General features: G+C 41.9%; 1 protein-coding gene across 1 annotated transcript in view; it reads left to right on the top strand.

The window, feature by feature from the left end:
• Positions 1-6,665, top strand: part of CPLANE1 (ciliogenesis and planar polarity effector 1) — a 231,606-nt gene extending 224,941 nt beyond the window's left edge. Inside the window, exons 48-50 of the mRNA XM_042782397.1 lie at positions 875-964; positions 5,631-5,809; positions 6,489-6,665. Coding sequence (XP_042638331.1) covers positions 875-964; positions 5,631-5,809; positions 6,489-6,665 — 446 coding nt within the window. The remainder of the gene's footprint in view (positions 1-874; positions 965-5,630; positions 5,810-6,488) is intronic.
• Positions 6,666-15,165: the final 8,500 nt, after the last annotated feature.

The following is a 15,165-nucleotide window of genomic DNA, read 5'->3' as shown; positions in this document are numbered from 1 at the left end:
CATGGACTGCCAGAAGAACAATAGACTGTCCTAGAAGAAGTGCAGCCAGAATGCTCCTTGGAAGCAAGAATGGCCAGACTTCTCACTTACTTTAGTCATGTCGTCAGAAGGGACCATTCCTTGGAGAAAGCTATCGTGCTTGGTAAAGTAGAGGGTCAACGAAAAAGGAGAAGACCCTCAATAAAATGGATCGACACAGTGGCTGCAACGATGGGCTCAAGTATAGCAAGGATTGTGGGGATGGGACACAATCAGGCAATGTTTCATTCTGTTGTACACAGGGTTGCCATGAGTTGGAGCCAACTCAGTGGCACCTAACAGTGTTTGAGTTTAAGAAACATTAGTTAATGCAACTCTGGTTAAAACCCCATTTGACATTTGTCTAGATGTCATTGCTAATAGGTTTATGTCCTTCACTTCTCTGGTTGCCAGAGATGTTGTGAGGCACATTTGACATTTGAAAAAGAACCACAGATACAAGTCTGAAAGTTGAGTTTTCCCTGTCCTTCTGCACTTTGAGCCCTTAGGAGCTCTAGTGGCATAGTGGTTAAAGCATTTGGCTGCTAACAGAAGGTCCACGGTTTGAGCCTACTGGCTGGTCCATTGGAGAAAGATGGGGCATTCTGCTTACATAAAGACTGACAACCTTGGAAACTCTATGGGGCAGTTCTGCTTTGTCCTATAGGGTTGCTGTGAGTCCGAATCAACTTGATGGCAGTTGTTTTGGTTAGGTATGGACCTTTAATATGAGCAGTGTTTGGTGAGTGGATTCAGAGTTGATCAGGAGAAAGTTTCTGTCCCCAAAGAGCATACAGTAAGAGTTGTGAAAAATCATGCATACATACTGAAGAATAAAGGTTGCCTGTCTTTACAGGAACTGCCACTTTTACCATCCACGATAAAGCTGGTGGAGCCAAAGCGGCGATATGGAATGCTGTTCATTCTCCAGTTGTCTTCCAGAAAGGTAAGTGATAGAAAGTTCTTAGAGTGAAGACTAAATTTTTAAACTATCATAAATTACTCTTAGAAATTTAAACATACATAGGAAAGAAGTACACAGGGAAAAAGTAACCACAGGGAGGAAGTGGGAAGAGAGCTGTTATATTATGGGGATTGCAGTCAATGTCATGAAACAAAATGTGTATGGACTGTTGTATGGAAAATGAATTTGCTCTGTAAACTTTCACCCAAATTACGAAAGAAACTTTTTTTTTTTTTAAAGAAAAGAGGAAAAAGAAATTTAAACGTAGAATTCTGAATGAAAGAGAAAGGGAAATTATACCTAATGATCTTAATTCCTAACATCTCCACTTACCCATTCCTCACCCATGTTCCTCTTCACAGTTTAAAAAGTACTTCCAGATTGATTCCATTAGCTCTCTGTAAGAACCCTGGTAGGTAGGCAGGGTGACTGTTACCCCCATTTTACAGCTGAGGAAACTGAGGCTTAGAGAAGTTAAGTTGTTCAGATCTCCTTAGAACAATGAAAATAGTAGGTAACAGTTTTAGACAGGCATAGATCCGAGCATTGTGTTAACACATACATGCTTATTAATCTTCATATTAATCCAGTGAGTCTGTGTAATTAGCCCCACTGACAGGAAATAACTAAATTTTATGGGGATAATATAGAAAAAATGCTGGTTTATGTGCACTCTTGTTGTTGTTGTGTTTTGCCGTCGAGTCGGCCCCGACTCCTAGCGACCCCTCCTTGGGTTTCCGAGGCAGTATCACTACGGAAGTAGGATTGCCCAACCTTCCTTCCGAGGAGTGGCTGGTGGGTTTGAACCGCCAGCCTTCTGGTTAGCAGTCAAGTGCCTTAGCCACTAAGCTACCAGAGCTCCCATGTGCACTCTAGAAATGGGAAATAAGAAGTCGTTTAGTTCTAGTATCCTTCCATCTCCACTGCTACCTCTTGTATTTGCAGATTCATCGCCAGTTTTCTCTCTCCAGCTGTGTCTACTCTGCTATTTCTCTCATCTATACTTAATGTCAATGGCTTCATTTTCAAGAAGCTCTATTTCATTCTTTTTTAATTCTTTTCCCCATGTGTGCCTTAAAACCCAACCCCGTAGTTATTAGGATCCATTTGAGTACAACAAGAAGTATCTAGAATGGTCTTTTTCAGCAGATAAAATGCCCCAAAATACAATGTTGCCCCTTATAAGCAGCTGAAAATACACGAATTTATATAGTATTGTTTATAAAGGCTCCAAAGACCCAGTGTTGTATGCTCTTGAAGTGAGTTATGATCTAGCATGAGGTCTTGCCCATTGAAAGTACTAGGTAGGTATTTGTTTCATTACCTCTTGGTAGCCCTGCCTCTGAGAGGCAAAAAATGAGTATGACTCTAGGTTTCTAGTTTGGGGATATTGTAGACTGTGGCCCACCAATTGCTACAGAGATGGAAGTAGATTTTTCTTTTAGGGGTGCAGAGGTAATTAATTCAGTTTTATAGTTGAGTTTCAGATTCTTCAGGCTAGATTCTGTAGGTACTGTTTGGTGGTATGTTGTAAAGAACCTGAGTGGCATCGTCCGCTGTCCTACCAGAGAAAGAATGTGTCCTCTCTGAGGGAAGCCCGTGAACTTGCCAGCCTGGTTTCCACTATTGTTGTTGTTGTGTGCCATCGAGTCAGACCCGACTCATAGCGACCCCTCCTTGGGTTTCCAAGGCAGTATCACTATGGAAGTAGATTGCCCAACCTTCCTTCCGAGGAGTTGCTGGTGGGTTTGAACCGCCAGCCTTCTGCTTAGCAGTCAAGTGCCTTAGACACTATGCTTCCAGAGCTCCCGTTTCCACTATAGGGTTTCCTTTTAATATATCACTTCACTTTCACCTTAGAAAGCTTTCATTGTCCACACCTGGGCCATCTTTGCACATGTTCAGTTTCATAGAATATTTTTCATATTGTATTTTTATCTCAATACTGGATATTCCAAAAAAAAAATCAATGCACTCAGAATAAAAATAAAAATGAAAAGTCAGAGCATCGCACTCTGAGCTTGAAGGGAAAGAAGTTACAATGATGCCATCAGGTGAAACAAGGTAAGGGAGAGCTGAGGAGAGACTCTTGAGGTGTGTAGATACCCTGGAGGGGAAGGTTCATCCTGAAGTGTGGGATTGTTACCTTCATTTCAACAGACTTGGTGGGTGATGGTTTGATTCTGTATTTCATGCTGGATACCAGTAATTATGTTCACTTGACAAGGTGTGGAACTGTAGCAGAGATGGGGTAGGACTCGCTGGTGTTTGTAGCCTCTTTTCAGCTCTTGTCACATCCTGAGCACTGGAAGGCACCACTCGAGCACCCAGACCCCACTTGTTTCTGTTTACTTTGGAGCCAGCCCATCCTGGGCTCACAGTGCTAATTAGCCACCTGTGGGTTTCTCGTTTTTCATTTTTCAGTCTCACTTTCTCTGTTTTAACGGCTGTTTTCTTCCCACAGTATTTGATCACATGTGCATCTCTATTACCTACTCAGAAGTGTTTTTCAAATTGTTTCTTAGTAATATTTGCTGAAATCATTATTTTGACATGAAACTTTTCATTGACATGTCAGAGTACTCAGTGGTATCTTTAAACAGCAGAAAAAAATGTCAAACGTTTTACAACTAGAGCACAGTTCCCATGTGGATACTACAGTGACAACCACAGGTGCTGCCTAATGATGTTAACCTAATTTTCCTTTCACACCCTTGGTGGTGGTGGTGGTGTTATGTGCCGTCAAGTCAGACTCAATTCATAGTGACCCCTCCTTGGGTTTCCGAGGCAGTATCACTACGGAAGTAGATTGCCCAACCTTCCTTCTGAGGAGTGGCTGGTGGGTTTGAACCACCAGCCTTCTGGTTAGCAGTCAAGTGCCTTAGGCACTGTGCAACAGGGGGCATAAGCCCAGCAACAATTGTTAGGATGGCGCAGGATTGGGCAGTGCTTTGTTCTGTTGTACACAGGGTTGCTGTGAGTCAGAAGCAACTTGGTGGCCCCTAACCACAACAACAACAAAGAGAAAAGGTTTGGATTTTATTTTGGATCCAGTGAGACTCCATTTGAGGGAAATAAGCAGGGAGATGATACATCTTTAGAACATGTGGGAGAAAGAGAACAAAAGAGAGCAGACAAGGAGAAAGATATGTTTTAATTAGAGTTGTTGTTGTTATGTGCCATCGAGTCGTCTCCGACTCATAGCAACCCCTCCTATTTTTAAACAATGGAAATGGGAGGAAGTGGTTAGATTTGGGATATATTTTGAAGATAGACTCAGTAGAACTTGCTGATGGATTAGATCTGGACTGTGTAAAAAAGAGAGGGATGAGGGACCACTTCTGTATTTTGACCTAAACATTTCCTGGGATGGAAAAGAAGACCAGAGGAATGGATTTAATAGTAAGAAACTCCTAGTTTGGTTTAAAGTTGAGATGTCAAGAAGGCAGTTAACTCTCTGAAGCCGGAGGTTTGAGAACTGCTAGCATGCAGATAATACTTAAAGCCATGGAATCAGGTGAGGCCATCCAGGGAAGATATATATATAGCTGAGAGGTCCAAGGATCAGGCTGTGGAGCACTCTGATAAGTTCAAGGGATGGAATGTACGTAAAGCTCTTAGATCCCCGTTGCTGTTGAGTCAACTCTGACTTGAGAGAGCCTGTGGGACAGGGTGGAACTGCCCCATAGGGCTTCCAAGGTTATAATCTTTACAGATACAGACTGCCACATCTTTCTTCTGGGGAGTGGCTTGTGGGTTTGAACCACTAATCTTTGTGTTAACAGCCAAGTGTTTTTTACCACTGTGCCACCAGGGCTCCTTGTATAATGCTTAACTCACTAAATGCCAAAATGTTTGCTGTTATTTTTTTTGGGTGGCTTATTTTTTGGAAATGTCTTTAGCTTCAAGCTCATGAAATGCCAGGTGGGCCCATACTTCACCATTCTGTTCCCTCTTCCTCCCTTCTTCAGTGAGCTGGATGACTCTTTGTCAGGGATCTGGGTTTGCTTCCCATCCTACCCCATGTCTTGGGTGTTTCTTCAGGAAATCACCTTGGGCAGGGCTAGAACATGCTGTAACACTGACTTTGTTACATGAAGTGTACTAGGTGGGGCAAGATCCTCTAGGGCCTTGTGCATAGAAGCACTGTGGGTTGATGGGTTTCCTAGGATGCCTCTCGGCACTAGCAAAGAAAAATATTTCTTTTCAGCCGGTACCAATACACAGTAAAGAAAGAAGGGCCATAGTGTGATGTCACCACATTTAACCTGATGTCTGTGCCCAAAGGCAGATTATAGGGGTGAAGCATGGGTAAAGATGCTTAAAGTATCGTCCCTAAGAACTTCCACAAGACCTTCCGTAAGAGGCAAGGAAGACCTGGCTCCTTGAGTTCACTGCCATTGAAGTCGGAATTCTCCACAGCTTCCTTGTATCTGTGGCCTCTCTTCCCTAGACTTTGTCATAGAGGTAGCCAAATTCTGTTTCTTTCTCACACAATGACAGGAATTATTAGAACCCTGAAGTAAACCATATGAACCTTGTGATTCAGATAGTTAGATAAAACATGACTGCTATACCTTTGTCAGTAAAAGTCATAATAAACGAATGAATCAATCCCAATATATGCTTTTTTCTTTTCCCTTTAAAGGCTTTAATGCTCCATATTATAGGCCACAGCATACAAAAAAATATGGAAGTGCCAGGCTTATACCTCAAACCAAGCAAGGGTATATAGAATATGAAAGAGAGGAGACTGTGGTGAGTCCCTGGACACTACCTTCAGATATCCACAAGATTCTTAATGAGAGTCATGATTCTTTTCTACAAGTAAGTATTGTTCCAGACTTAAGTTTGCTGAGTGGTTCCTCTTTGTTCTCCAGCACTTTTGTTTTTATGGGATGTAAACATACTGAGATAGTGTTAACGCTGGTTTGAAGTAGTGACTCAAGGCATCTACACTCCTGGCTTAGTACTCTAGGATTTATTTTTAAAAATTCTCCTGAACTTTGTGTTTTCTTTTTAATTAAAAAATGAAAAACGTAAGAATAGATCATTGTAGTACAGGTATAAAAGTCCATGCTGTCCATTCTTCAGATTGGTGCTAATCATCTAGTTGAGCCCAGTGACTCAGCTCATTGCTGGTCCAGATGTGCTAGGGAACCACGGCCCTGGTTTCTTTTACTTTACCTTCAGTCCCTTGATGGATGAGGAACTCTAAAAACATTGGAAAGATTAGTTCTTGTTCCATTTTTTCTTCAGGGGCTAGGAGCATAATAAGGAGTTCTGGTGGTGCAGTGGTTAAGGCGTTGAGCTGCTAACCAAAGGCTTGGCAGTTTGGACCCACCAGCCACTCATAGGAGAAAGATGAGACAGTCTGCTTCTGTGTATAGCCTTGGAAACCCTGTGGGGCATTTCTACTCTGTCCTATAGAGTTACTCACAATGACAATGGGTTTGGGTTTTGGACTTTGTAGGACCATAACTTATTGTCTCTATCAATTTGATAGGGCTTGTCACCATCTGAGGAAGAAGAGCCAGAGCCTTCTGTTGGAGTGAGTGGCATGGACAGCATGTCGGAGAGCACTGGCAGTATCCTTAGCAAGCTCGACTGGAATGCCGTTGAGGACATGGTGGCTGGAGTGGAGGACAAAAGCCTGTCTGTCCACCGGGCCCTGGGCCTGTAAGAGCTGGATATCCTTCTTTATTCAAGCAAAGGCTAGTGACTCAATGCTGTGGTCTGAAAGGTTTGTAGGGTTAAGAGAAAGGGACAAGGAAGAAAGCAATGTGATTTTGCCATCTGTACCTAGATGAGCTGTTTCAAGAGAGAAAAGAAACATTTTCAGTAATCTTGCCTTGCTAGGAAAAGAGTTGTTTAAATATAAAGTATAATATATATATATATATAATATAAGTATAAGTTTATTATATGCTTCTGCATTTGACTCATCGTGAGGCATAATAAAAGATAAACCTCCTTTCAAATCTAGTTTGCATGATATTTGAACTCCTTTCAATAAAAATCTTTTTCTTGCCTCTTTCTTTACTACCCTTAAATTCTAAAGAGTAAGTTGGTATGGGTGAATCTCTTCTTTCATTAAGAAGAAGAAAATCAAAATCTTATTTGTGAAACTTAATTATGAAAACTTATTTTACAACATACCCTACAGTCTAGCTTTGTGGGGACCACTGTGCTCAATTGTTAGCTGCCTTGGTGGGGACCACTGTGCTGTGTTGTTGGTTGCTGTTGAGTCAATTCGGACTCCTGGCCACCCCGTGTGTTCTGCTTAGATGAGCTAATGGTGCCGCAGGATACTGACCTCAGAGAACATTCAGTGAACTCGCTTCGTGAGCTTCTCTCTCTTCTCTCTTGAGGATCGCTGTTTTGCACTGCCTGTCATCCGGTGCCTGAAAGCAGTTGCCTCACATAGGGTTTATTGCATTTATAGTTAAGGCAGGAGGCTAGACAGATACTGGGACTTTATCATAGCTGGAAGCATAATTCTTCTCTTAGTTTTGGTCAATTTAAAATCCACACAACAAACCAGAAAATGAAGTGAAATATAGAGGACAAATAGTAACAGAAGAGGACTAACAGCCTGAGGAAGTCTTCAGCCTGTAGTTTGAATCTTATCTCATAGTCTTCAGAAAATGGAGATAATGACAACTTTTTTCAATGTGTCAGAAAATAGAGGAAACATCCCAATGAATGTGTTTCAGATCCTGCTGCTTCTAAGAAGGGGTTTAGACTTATAATGCTCTCCATTCATGAAACCAAAGAAGCCATTTCCCTGTTTAGTTCTTAAGCACTTACCAAGAATGTTCCCCAAAGTCTCAAAACTGAATCTTGGTTTCCTTGTAGTTTTATTAGAGAATGTTACACAGCATTTAGTAATGTGCCACTAAACCCACCCACATCTGAATACCCTGCTTTTTGTTCTGGCTGAGTTTGGAATCTGTCAGCAAAGGAAGTTCATAGTTTCTGCCAAGATGGACAAGGAATGAAAAAAACCAACTACTGACTTCAGCCTTCCTCTCTCACTTCAGCACTTACTGTTTCTAGCATATAGTATATATTCACAAGTGGCTGGCACACTGATGACAAGCCATTATAGTTTATACCATTTTCCATGTCTCAGAAATTCAATTAATAATACTGGTACCAGGCTTTAAAGCACTTGACAGAAGCCATGTTGGTGGCCTTCCAGAATTATTCTTCCTTTTGAGCATTGCTTACACACTGACCATTCATAGCTGTTCATCATCTGGACTGTGACCTGTGCCATTAAGGAGATCCTGATTGAAGGTCCTGTTTTCATTTTAATGTTAAAATATTGCAGCAAGACAAGGGGCAAGGTTGTGGTCACTGCTTGGTCACAGCCAGCTACCCACAGGGACCGAGTAGTTGAACCTGTGGGCTCGGGACCATAGTCACAGAGGACATCAAGCTCAATTGGCATAACATACTACACAAAACGTTCCACCTCCTACTGCGGCAAGTAGCGACTGAGATCTTAAAAACTTGCAAGCTACCATCTAGATGCAACGATGGGTCTCTCCTTGTCCAGAGCAGGGAAGAATGAAGAAAACCAAAAATTCATGGAAACAACTAGTCCTAGCAACTGGTACACCATCCCATCTGCAGCCTATACAACTATGAGACCAGAAGAAATAGATGTTGCTCAGCTACTACTGTCAACCACTTGGAAGAGGATCCTGTAGGAGATCCTGGATAGACAGGGAGAACAATGTGGAACAAAACTCAAAATCATTTGGAAAAAAAAAAATGGGGAACAGGTTTGCTGGCCTGAGGGAGTCTGGTGGAACCACTGAGACTATGGCCCCTAGTTGCCCTTCAGATCTGGAATTGAACGCACACCTGTGGCTACCAGCCAAACAGTAGGCATATCAGTTGAGCATTTACCTGAGGTAGATACACTCCTTGGAGAGAATAAGCATGGGAGAAAGAAGGGCTGCTTATGCACAGGGAGACAGCACAGGTGGTAGGAGTGCATGGAGAGATGGACACAGGGAAGAGGTAACTATCGGGAGGAAGTGGGAGGGGAAATGTTGCATTGTGCTAAATTGTGGTCAATGTCATGAGACAAGGTGTATGTGAACTGCTGTATGGAAAGTGTATTTGCGCTGCTAGTTTTCACCCGAATCACACACACAAAAAAAATTGCGGCAAACAATGTTAAAGGTTGTACCTGAGATCCTAGATGAACAGTCCAGGGCTCCCATAGTGACTCTGGGCCTATCTGAATCATGGCACCAGAGCTGTCGAGGAAGAAACTGCACTGGGCAATGTTAAAACATGGCAAGGATGAACTAAGAGCACTTACTTTAACAGTGGGAGGGGGAGAAGAACTAGAACTGTATGTGTTCACCAACTCTACAGAGCCATAGGACTGCGAACTTCTAAAAAGAAGGTTAAGCCTGGGGGAATTTGGTGATTGATGTACTGAGGATGCATTTAGGGCCAGTTTGCTCGGAAAGTTTTCCTTTTTTATGATACGGGCATCTGGTCCTGGAAACGCAGGAGGATGTAGAAGAGGAGATAGAAGAAGAAACTAAAGTTATTCTAGCAGCATAAATACTTTATTTTGGTCAGTTTCTTGCAGTAAGCCCTGACATTTTCCAGAACATAAAAAGGTGGGAGGATTTCTTTTACAAAGGGTTCAGGTAAAATTAAACTTTTGTCAGTCCTCACTTTTGTTCATGACAAATGAATTCATTCATGAACAACCTGGAGAGATTATAGATCTCTTCTTAATTGAGGAGAAGCAAGGTTTAAGAAGTAGTCCCTTGACATCAAGCTCAATTGGCATAACATCCTACCCAAAACATTGTTCCATATCCTACTTTGGCAAGTAGCGAATGGGATCTTAAAAGCTTCCAAGCAGCCATCTAGATGCAACAATGGGTCTCTCCTTGTCCAGAGCAGGGAAGAATGAAGAAAACCAAAGATTCATGGAAACAGTTAGTCCAAGCACCATGTGATCCTCACCCTATATAACTATGAGATCAGAAGAACTAGATGGTGCCCCAGCTACCACTGTCAACCACTCACAGGGGGATCTATGTAGGAGATCCTGGATAGAGTGGAAGAAAAATGTTGAACAAAACTCAAAATAATTTGATAAAATAAAGAAGAACCAGGTTTGCTGGTCTGATAGAGCCTGATGGAACCACTAAAGACTACGGCCCCTAGCTGCCCTTCAGGTCTGGAGTTGAACCCACTCCTGTGCCTTTCAGCCAGAGAAAAGATAGGCATATGAGGTGAACATTTACATTAGGTAGATAAACTCCTTGGAGAGAACAATTGTGGGAGAATAGAAGGGCTGTGTATGCACAGGGAGACAGCTCAGAGGCAGGAGTACATGGGAGCAAAGGACATAGGGAAGACATAACTATGGGGAGGAAGTAGGAGGGGAGCTGTTGCATTGTGGGAAATTATAGTCAATGTCATGAGACAAAGTGTATGTATGTGAACTGCTGTATGGAAAGTGAATTTGCTCTGTAAACTTTCACCCAAATCACAATTTAAAAAAAAAAATTCCCTTGAGTAATCTCAGTGGTGGTGTGTCTGCATGACTTTGTCATGTTGAGCCATCTGTTGAAGGGGAGGCCTAGGCCTAGGTCAGCTCTTTTAGTGTCAAGTATCTTACGAGAAGAATGACTAAAAGGAATAAAAGAATTACTGATACGAAAGTGTGCATTAAAGTCTAAGAGGCTGGTGAATGAAAATCTTGATTATGCACCACTACTTGCTAAGTTCTTGCATAGCAAATGTAAGATGCTCTTGGCACTGTTGCCCAGTCCTATGTACATCTCATAAGGGCATTTACCAGACTGATTTAGTGACTCAGAAACAGCAAATTGTCAAAGAATAATCCAACCCGAGTGTGGTGTGCTGTGGTGAGGAGACCACTGAAGTATATTTCATGTCACTGGGCCTTCAAGAGCTCCTGCAAGATAAGGTCGAGTCTCAGCAAATATCTGTGTGGTCAAGTTGCAATTCTCTGTGATTCCACGTCGGGAGGGAGGGAGAACAATTGGAAATGTTGGCTTGGATAGTTGCTGCCAGATACTGAAGTAAATAGGATGTATTGAAGATGTGCTGAGGATTGACAATTTGTGCAAGATGCCAAGATCTACTCCCGTTTATAAGTACATAAGATCATAAGTTGCCTGTAGCTTATCAAAATCAAATAGTTCAAAGACAATGAACAGGACCAGAATCTAATGGCCTGCAATGGCATGTTACAGTTTTTTATTGAAACATCAAATTTCTCCCTACAGTTACCTGTCCCCCCCTTTTGACGGAAGATAATCTTAAAGCATAATTATTGTTTATCACAAAACAAGGCTTGTCATCATTATTTACATTGGTGCAGTGACAATAGTAATTTACCATGTTATGGTTGTGAGGTGCCATCGAGTCAGCTCTCACTGACCTCAGCCCTGTGTACAACAGAATGAAACACTGCCCAGTCCTGTGCCAACCTCAATTTATCATATAGACCTTTTTTAATTTGCTTTGCTGCAAGTTTTTGTAAGGAATCTCAGGTTGACCAAATTTTAAAAGCCTCTTGAGGCTAGGAAGCCAAGCCAATAAATAAATTGCCATCAGACATGACCTGCAATAACTATAAATTTAGGTGAATCCCTCTCTTCTCAAGGTCTCCAAAATAGCATAAGGCTCCTGGGCCTGCCAGGAAGTGACCTTCCTTAGTCACCTGTAAGTCTGGAAACTCTGTAAGCCAGGTACCAGGCCGGTTTTCCTCACAAGGCTTTGTGAGCATTGGCTCCATAAATTCAACTTTGGTTACTTAAAAGTGTTTAGTCATATATCTGATTCTATGTGCATTATTCTCAAATATGACATTGCAATAAAAGCTTTGTTATATAACCATTGTGTCCAGTTATGTCTTGTTAACAAGGAAGACAGATTCTTATTGAGTTTGTGCAAATAATTCCCATAAAAAGAAGAATTTTCAGTGACAGCTTTCAAATTCTGGAGGATCAGGCTGGGAGAAAAATATAAATGTTTCATTTCTATCTATAGAAGCAAAATTTACTAAATTCTTATATGAGTTATAAACAGCTTGAGAAAAGGAGTTCCTTATATCCAGAAAATTGAACATTAAAGCATCAGCAATATTCTGAACAAAACCCCTAAGTTCCTTCAGTCCTATGTAACTGTTGATCTGCTTGGCCTTAGGCAGCACTCATGAACCATACGTTCCTCCATTAGGGTTCTGGAAATCCTGGTGAAGTCTAGTGCTGTGGTCTCAAAGGTATTTAAGCAATGACATCAGAAGCCCAAGCCCAGAGCACCTGGCATAGTCCTTTCCATGGATGATCTCTCAAGAGTGTTTAGTTTTGTTCAAGATGAAGTAAGTGCTCTGGCCTGTACCTGAGCTAAGTCTTTTTTTTTCCATGGAAGCATCAGAGTAAACCAAAAACTATCTGTAGATGGTGAGAGACTTAAAATGACTGTGGTTCACTTATTAATAATTTTTTAAGTGAAAGATTATGAGAATTCAAAACTAATGCAATTGAAAGGCAATTTGGTTGTTTCTGAGGTATGCAACATTTTAAATGAAATTATGACTGCTGACACTACACTATTTTGTCAGGCACAGCAGCACCAGGACCCGTCAAGACAGTGACAGGACTGCCGAATCTGTACGAACTTTATATAATTTCTGAAATATTAATGACATTTTACCCATGGAGATTTAACCAAGAAACTTAAACATCTCTTCTGATTTGGTAACATTTTCCATCCAACTCATAATGGATCAAATAACCTAGTTATTTCTAGTAACTTTTTTTTACAAGGATCTTCAGAACTCTTATTAATGGCTTTCCTATCTCCTGTTGTCCGGGAATGCTGCCTTGTGCCAGAGGCTCCTGGATGGCGACCAGCTCCAGGCGCGAGGCCACCCAGAACCTCATAGGTGGCCAAGCCCCACGCCCAGAACGTGAGGAGGGCAGCAGCCTGGCCTTGTTCAGCACATTCCCCCTACTCCCTGGAGAGCAGGGCCAGCCTCCAGACTGCCAGGAAAATGAGGAAACTTATTTACTGTATTTCAAGTTTACTGATCATCGACTACATGCCAGGGAGTTTCTAATAAAAGTGGGGATATTTTAATGAGTGAGAAAGGCCTTACTCCAGTGTAAAATCATTTAATGTAGAAGTAAAATGTGCCATTTAAGGTTTAGTGCCATTGTTGCAGAACTTAACGGGCAGGAGGAAGACAGATGTGCGAAAATGTCTGCTGCTGTCCTAATACCTTTTGCTTAAAAATAACTTAAAGATGTTCCTGGTGAAGATTTTGAATTTTTGATCTTCAGAGTAGTTGCTTGGATCATTCACAATTTCAGGAGTCTGAGGAGTACTGGAATATTCATCTTTAGGGGTCCGTAATTAGGTTTTTAAGCAATGAGTATATGAATAAACTGTTTGATGTGCTTCTTGAAAATAAATCATGAATAAACCTATCAAATTTTAGCCAACTTTGACCACAATGAATAAAATTCCTTTTCTACAAACTTTTCCCACTTTCCACACGTGCTCAAGATGTGTCCTACACTTTCCTCTTTCTCATTCCAGAACAACCAGTCCTTTTATTTTAGGACAAAATTACTCTTTTCCCTTAACAAAAACACATCCAGCATATCTGCTGCAGTGTAGTAAATTATCTGCTATGGCTTTTCTAGCCATAAGTCTTTGTAAACTCCATGGTGGAATTTGCCATAAGCAACTGAGGAGCTCCTGATTGTAAATGTTATCCACCTGGGATATTTCTGTTGGGAGTGGCACAAAGCAATGTTCTGGGAGGTTTGCTGTCTCTCAGGTGCTTAGAATTCTGATGTTATGAGTGACTAGTTTGGCCACTCTGCCAGGTTCAAAAGGAGGCCTCCTAGAGGCAGAAGTCTCTCCAACTGCTGACTGAGAAGGATGTGCTGCTGAAAGAGACACACACTCCTGAGAGACATGCACTGCTGGGAAAGAGACACATTGCTGAATGAGACACTGAGGGACACGCACTGCTGGGAGAGAGACTATGAGATTGTTGGCTGAGTGATGGCAGGCTGAGAGAGACTGAGTGTTTTTCCTGAACTTGAATTGTACCCTGGTGCCTCACTAATAAACCCCATAATCTGTGAGTGGTGTGTGGCCACTGCAGTGAATTATCAAACCCAGCAGAAAGGTGGTGGCTGCTGCAGGAGGAAAGGTTGGTGTCAGGGTTGGTGAAGGGGCTGGAGGGAGGTAGCATATCTGGCCTCAAAGTAATGGGCCTTGGGCTACTGATAGTGATTTTGTTTTCCTCTTATGCGGTTAGAGGAGGTCAGGAGATGTGGCTTCCTTGCCCTTTTAGCACCTGCTTAATATAGCCAGGTCCAAGATTTTAAGTTCCCCAAAAGGTCTTTGAAACTGTCTTCAAGCAGATATACTATGTAATTACTAATGAAATAAATATTTGTCAGAATAAATTAGCATCATTAATTTCTGGGAATATTAGGGATATTCAACATATACAAGTACTGAGTTATCTCTAAACCAACCAGAATATCATGATTGTATAATCTAAATTGGCAATACCATCTGTTGTTGTTGTTGTTGTTATGTGCCGTTGAGTCAGCCCTGACTCATAGCGACCCCTCCTTGGGTTTCCAAGGCAGTATCACTACAGAAGTAGGATTGCTCAACTTTCCTTCCAAGGAGTGGCTGGTGGGTTTGAACCGCCAGCCTTCTGGTTAGCAGTCAAGTGCCTTAGCCACTATGCTACCAGAGCTCCTGCAATACCATCTAGAGGTACAAAAATCCCACCTCTACATAACACACCTGTATTGTACCAACATACCTGTATAGAGACAGACAAGAACAGACAATGCAGAGCACACAGCTTCACATCTGAAATCTCAGCTGTGAACCAAGCATAAAAATAAATACCAAATTCACTGGTGTGGATAAGAGAATTGACTGTTGTCCTTCCTTGTGCTTACGTTTTTTACCATGATTGTGTGTTTCTGTCAGATGGGACAAGGTAAGGTTCCTGTTCGGTTTGAGGGCTGATGTGCCCTCACCCACAACTGTGGAGATTTTTAAGATTTCCCCTGCCACACAGAGGCTGTAGACTAATTTAGGCAAGCAACTGAGGAGACCCAGTG

Source organism: Orycteropus afer, unplaced genomic scaffold (genome assembly GCF_000298275.1).
Source record: "Orycteropus afer afer isolate SDZICR_OR568_19922 unplaced genomic scaffold, OryAfe1.0 scaffold00300, whole genome shotgun sequence".
Taxonomy (NCBI): Eukaryota; Metazoa; Chordata; class Mammalia; order Tubulidentata; family Orycteropodidae; genus Orycteropus; species Orycteropus afer.
This window is presented reverse-complemented; position numbering and strand designations above follow the sequence as displayed.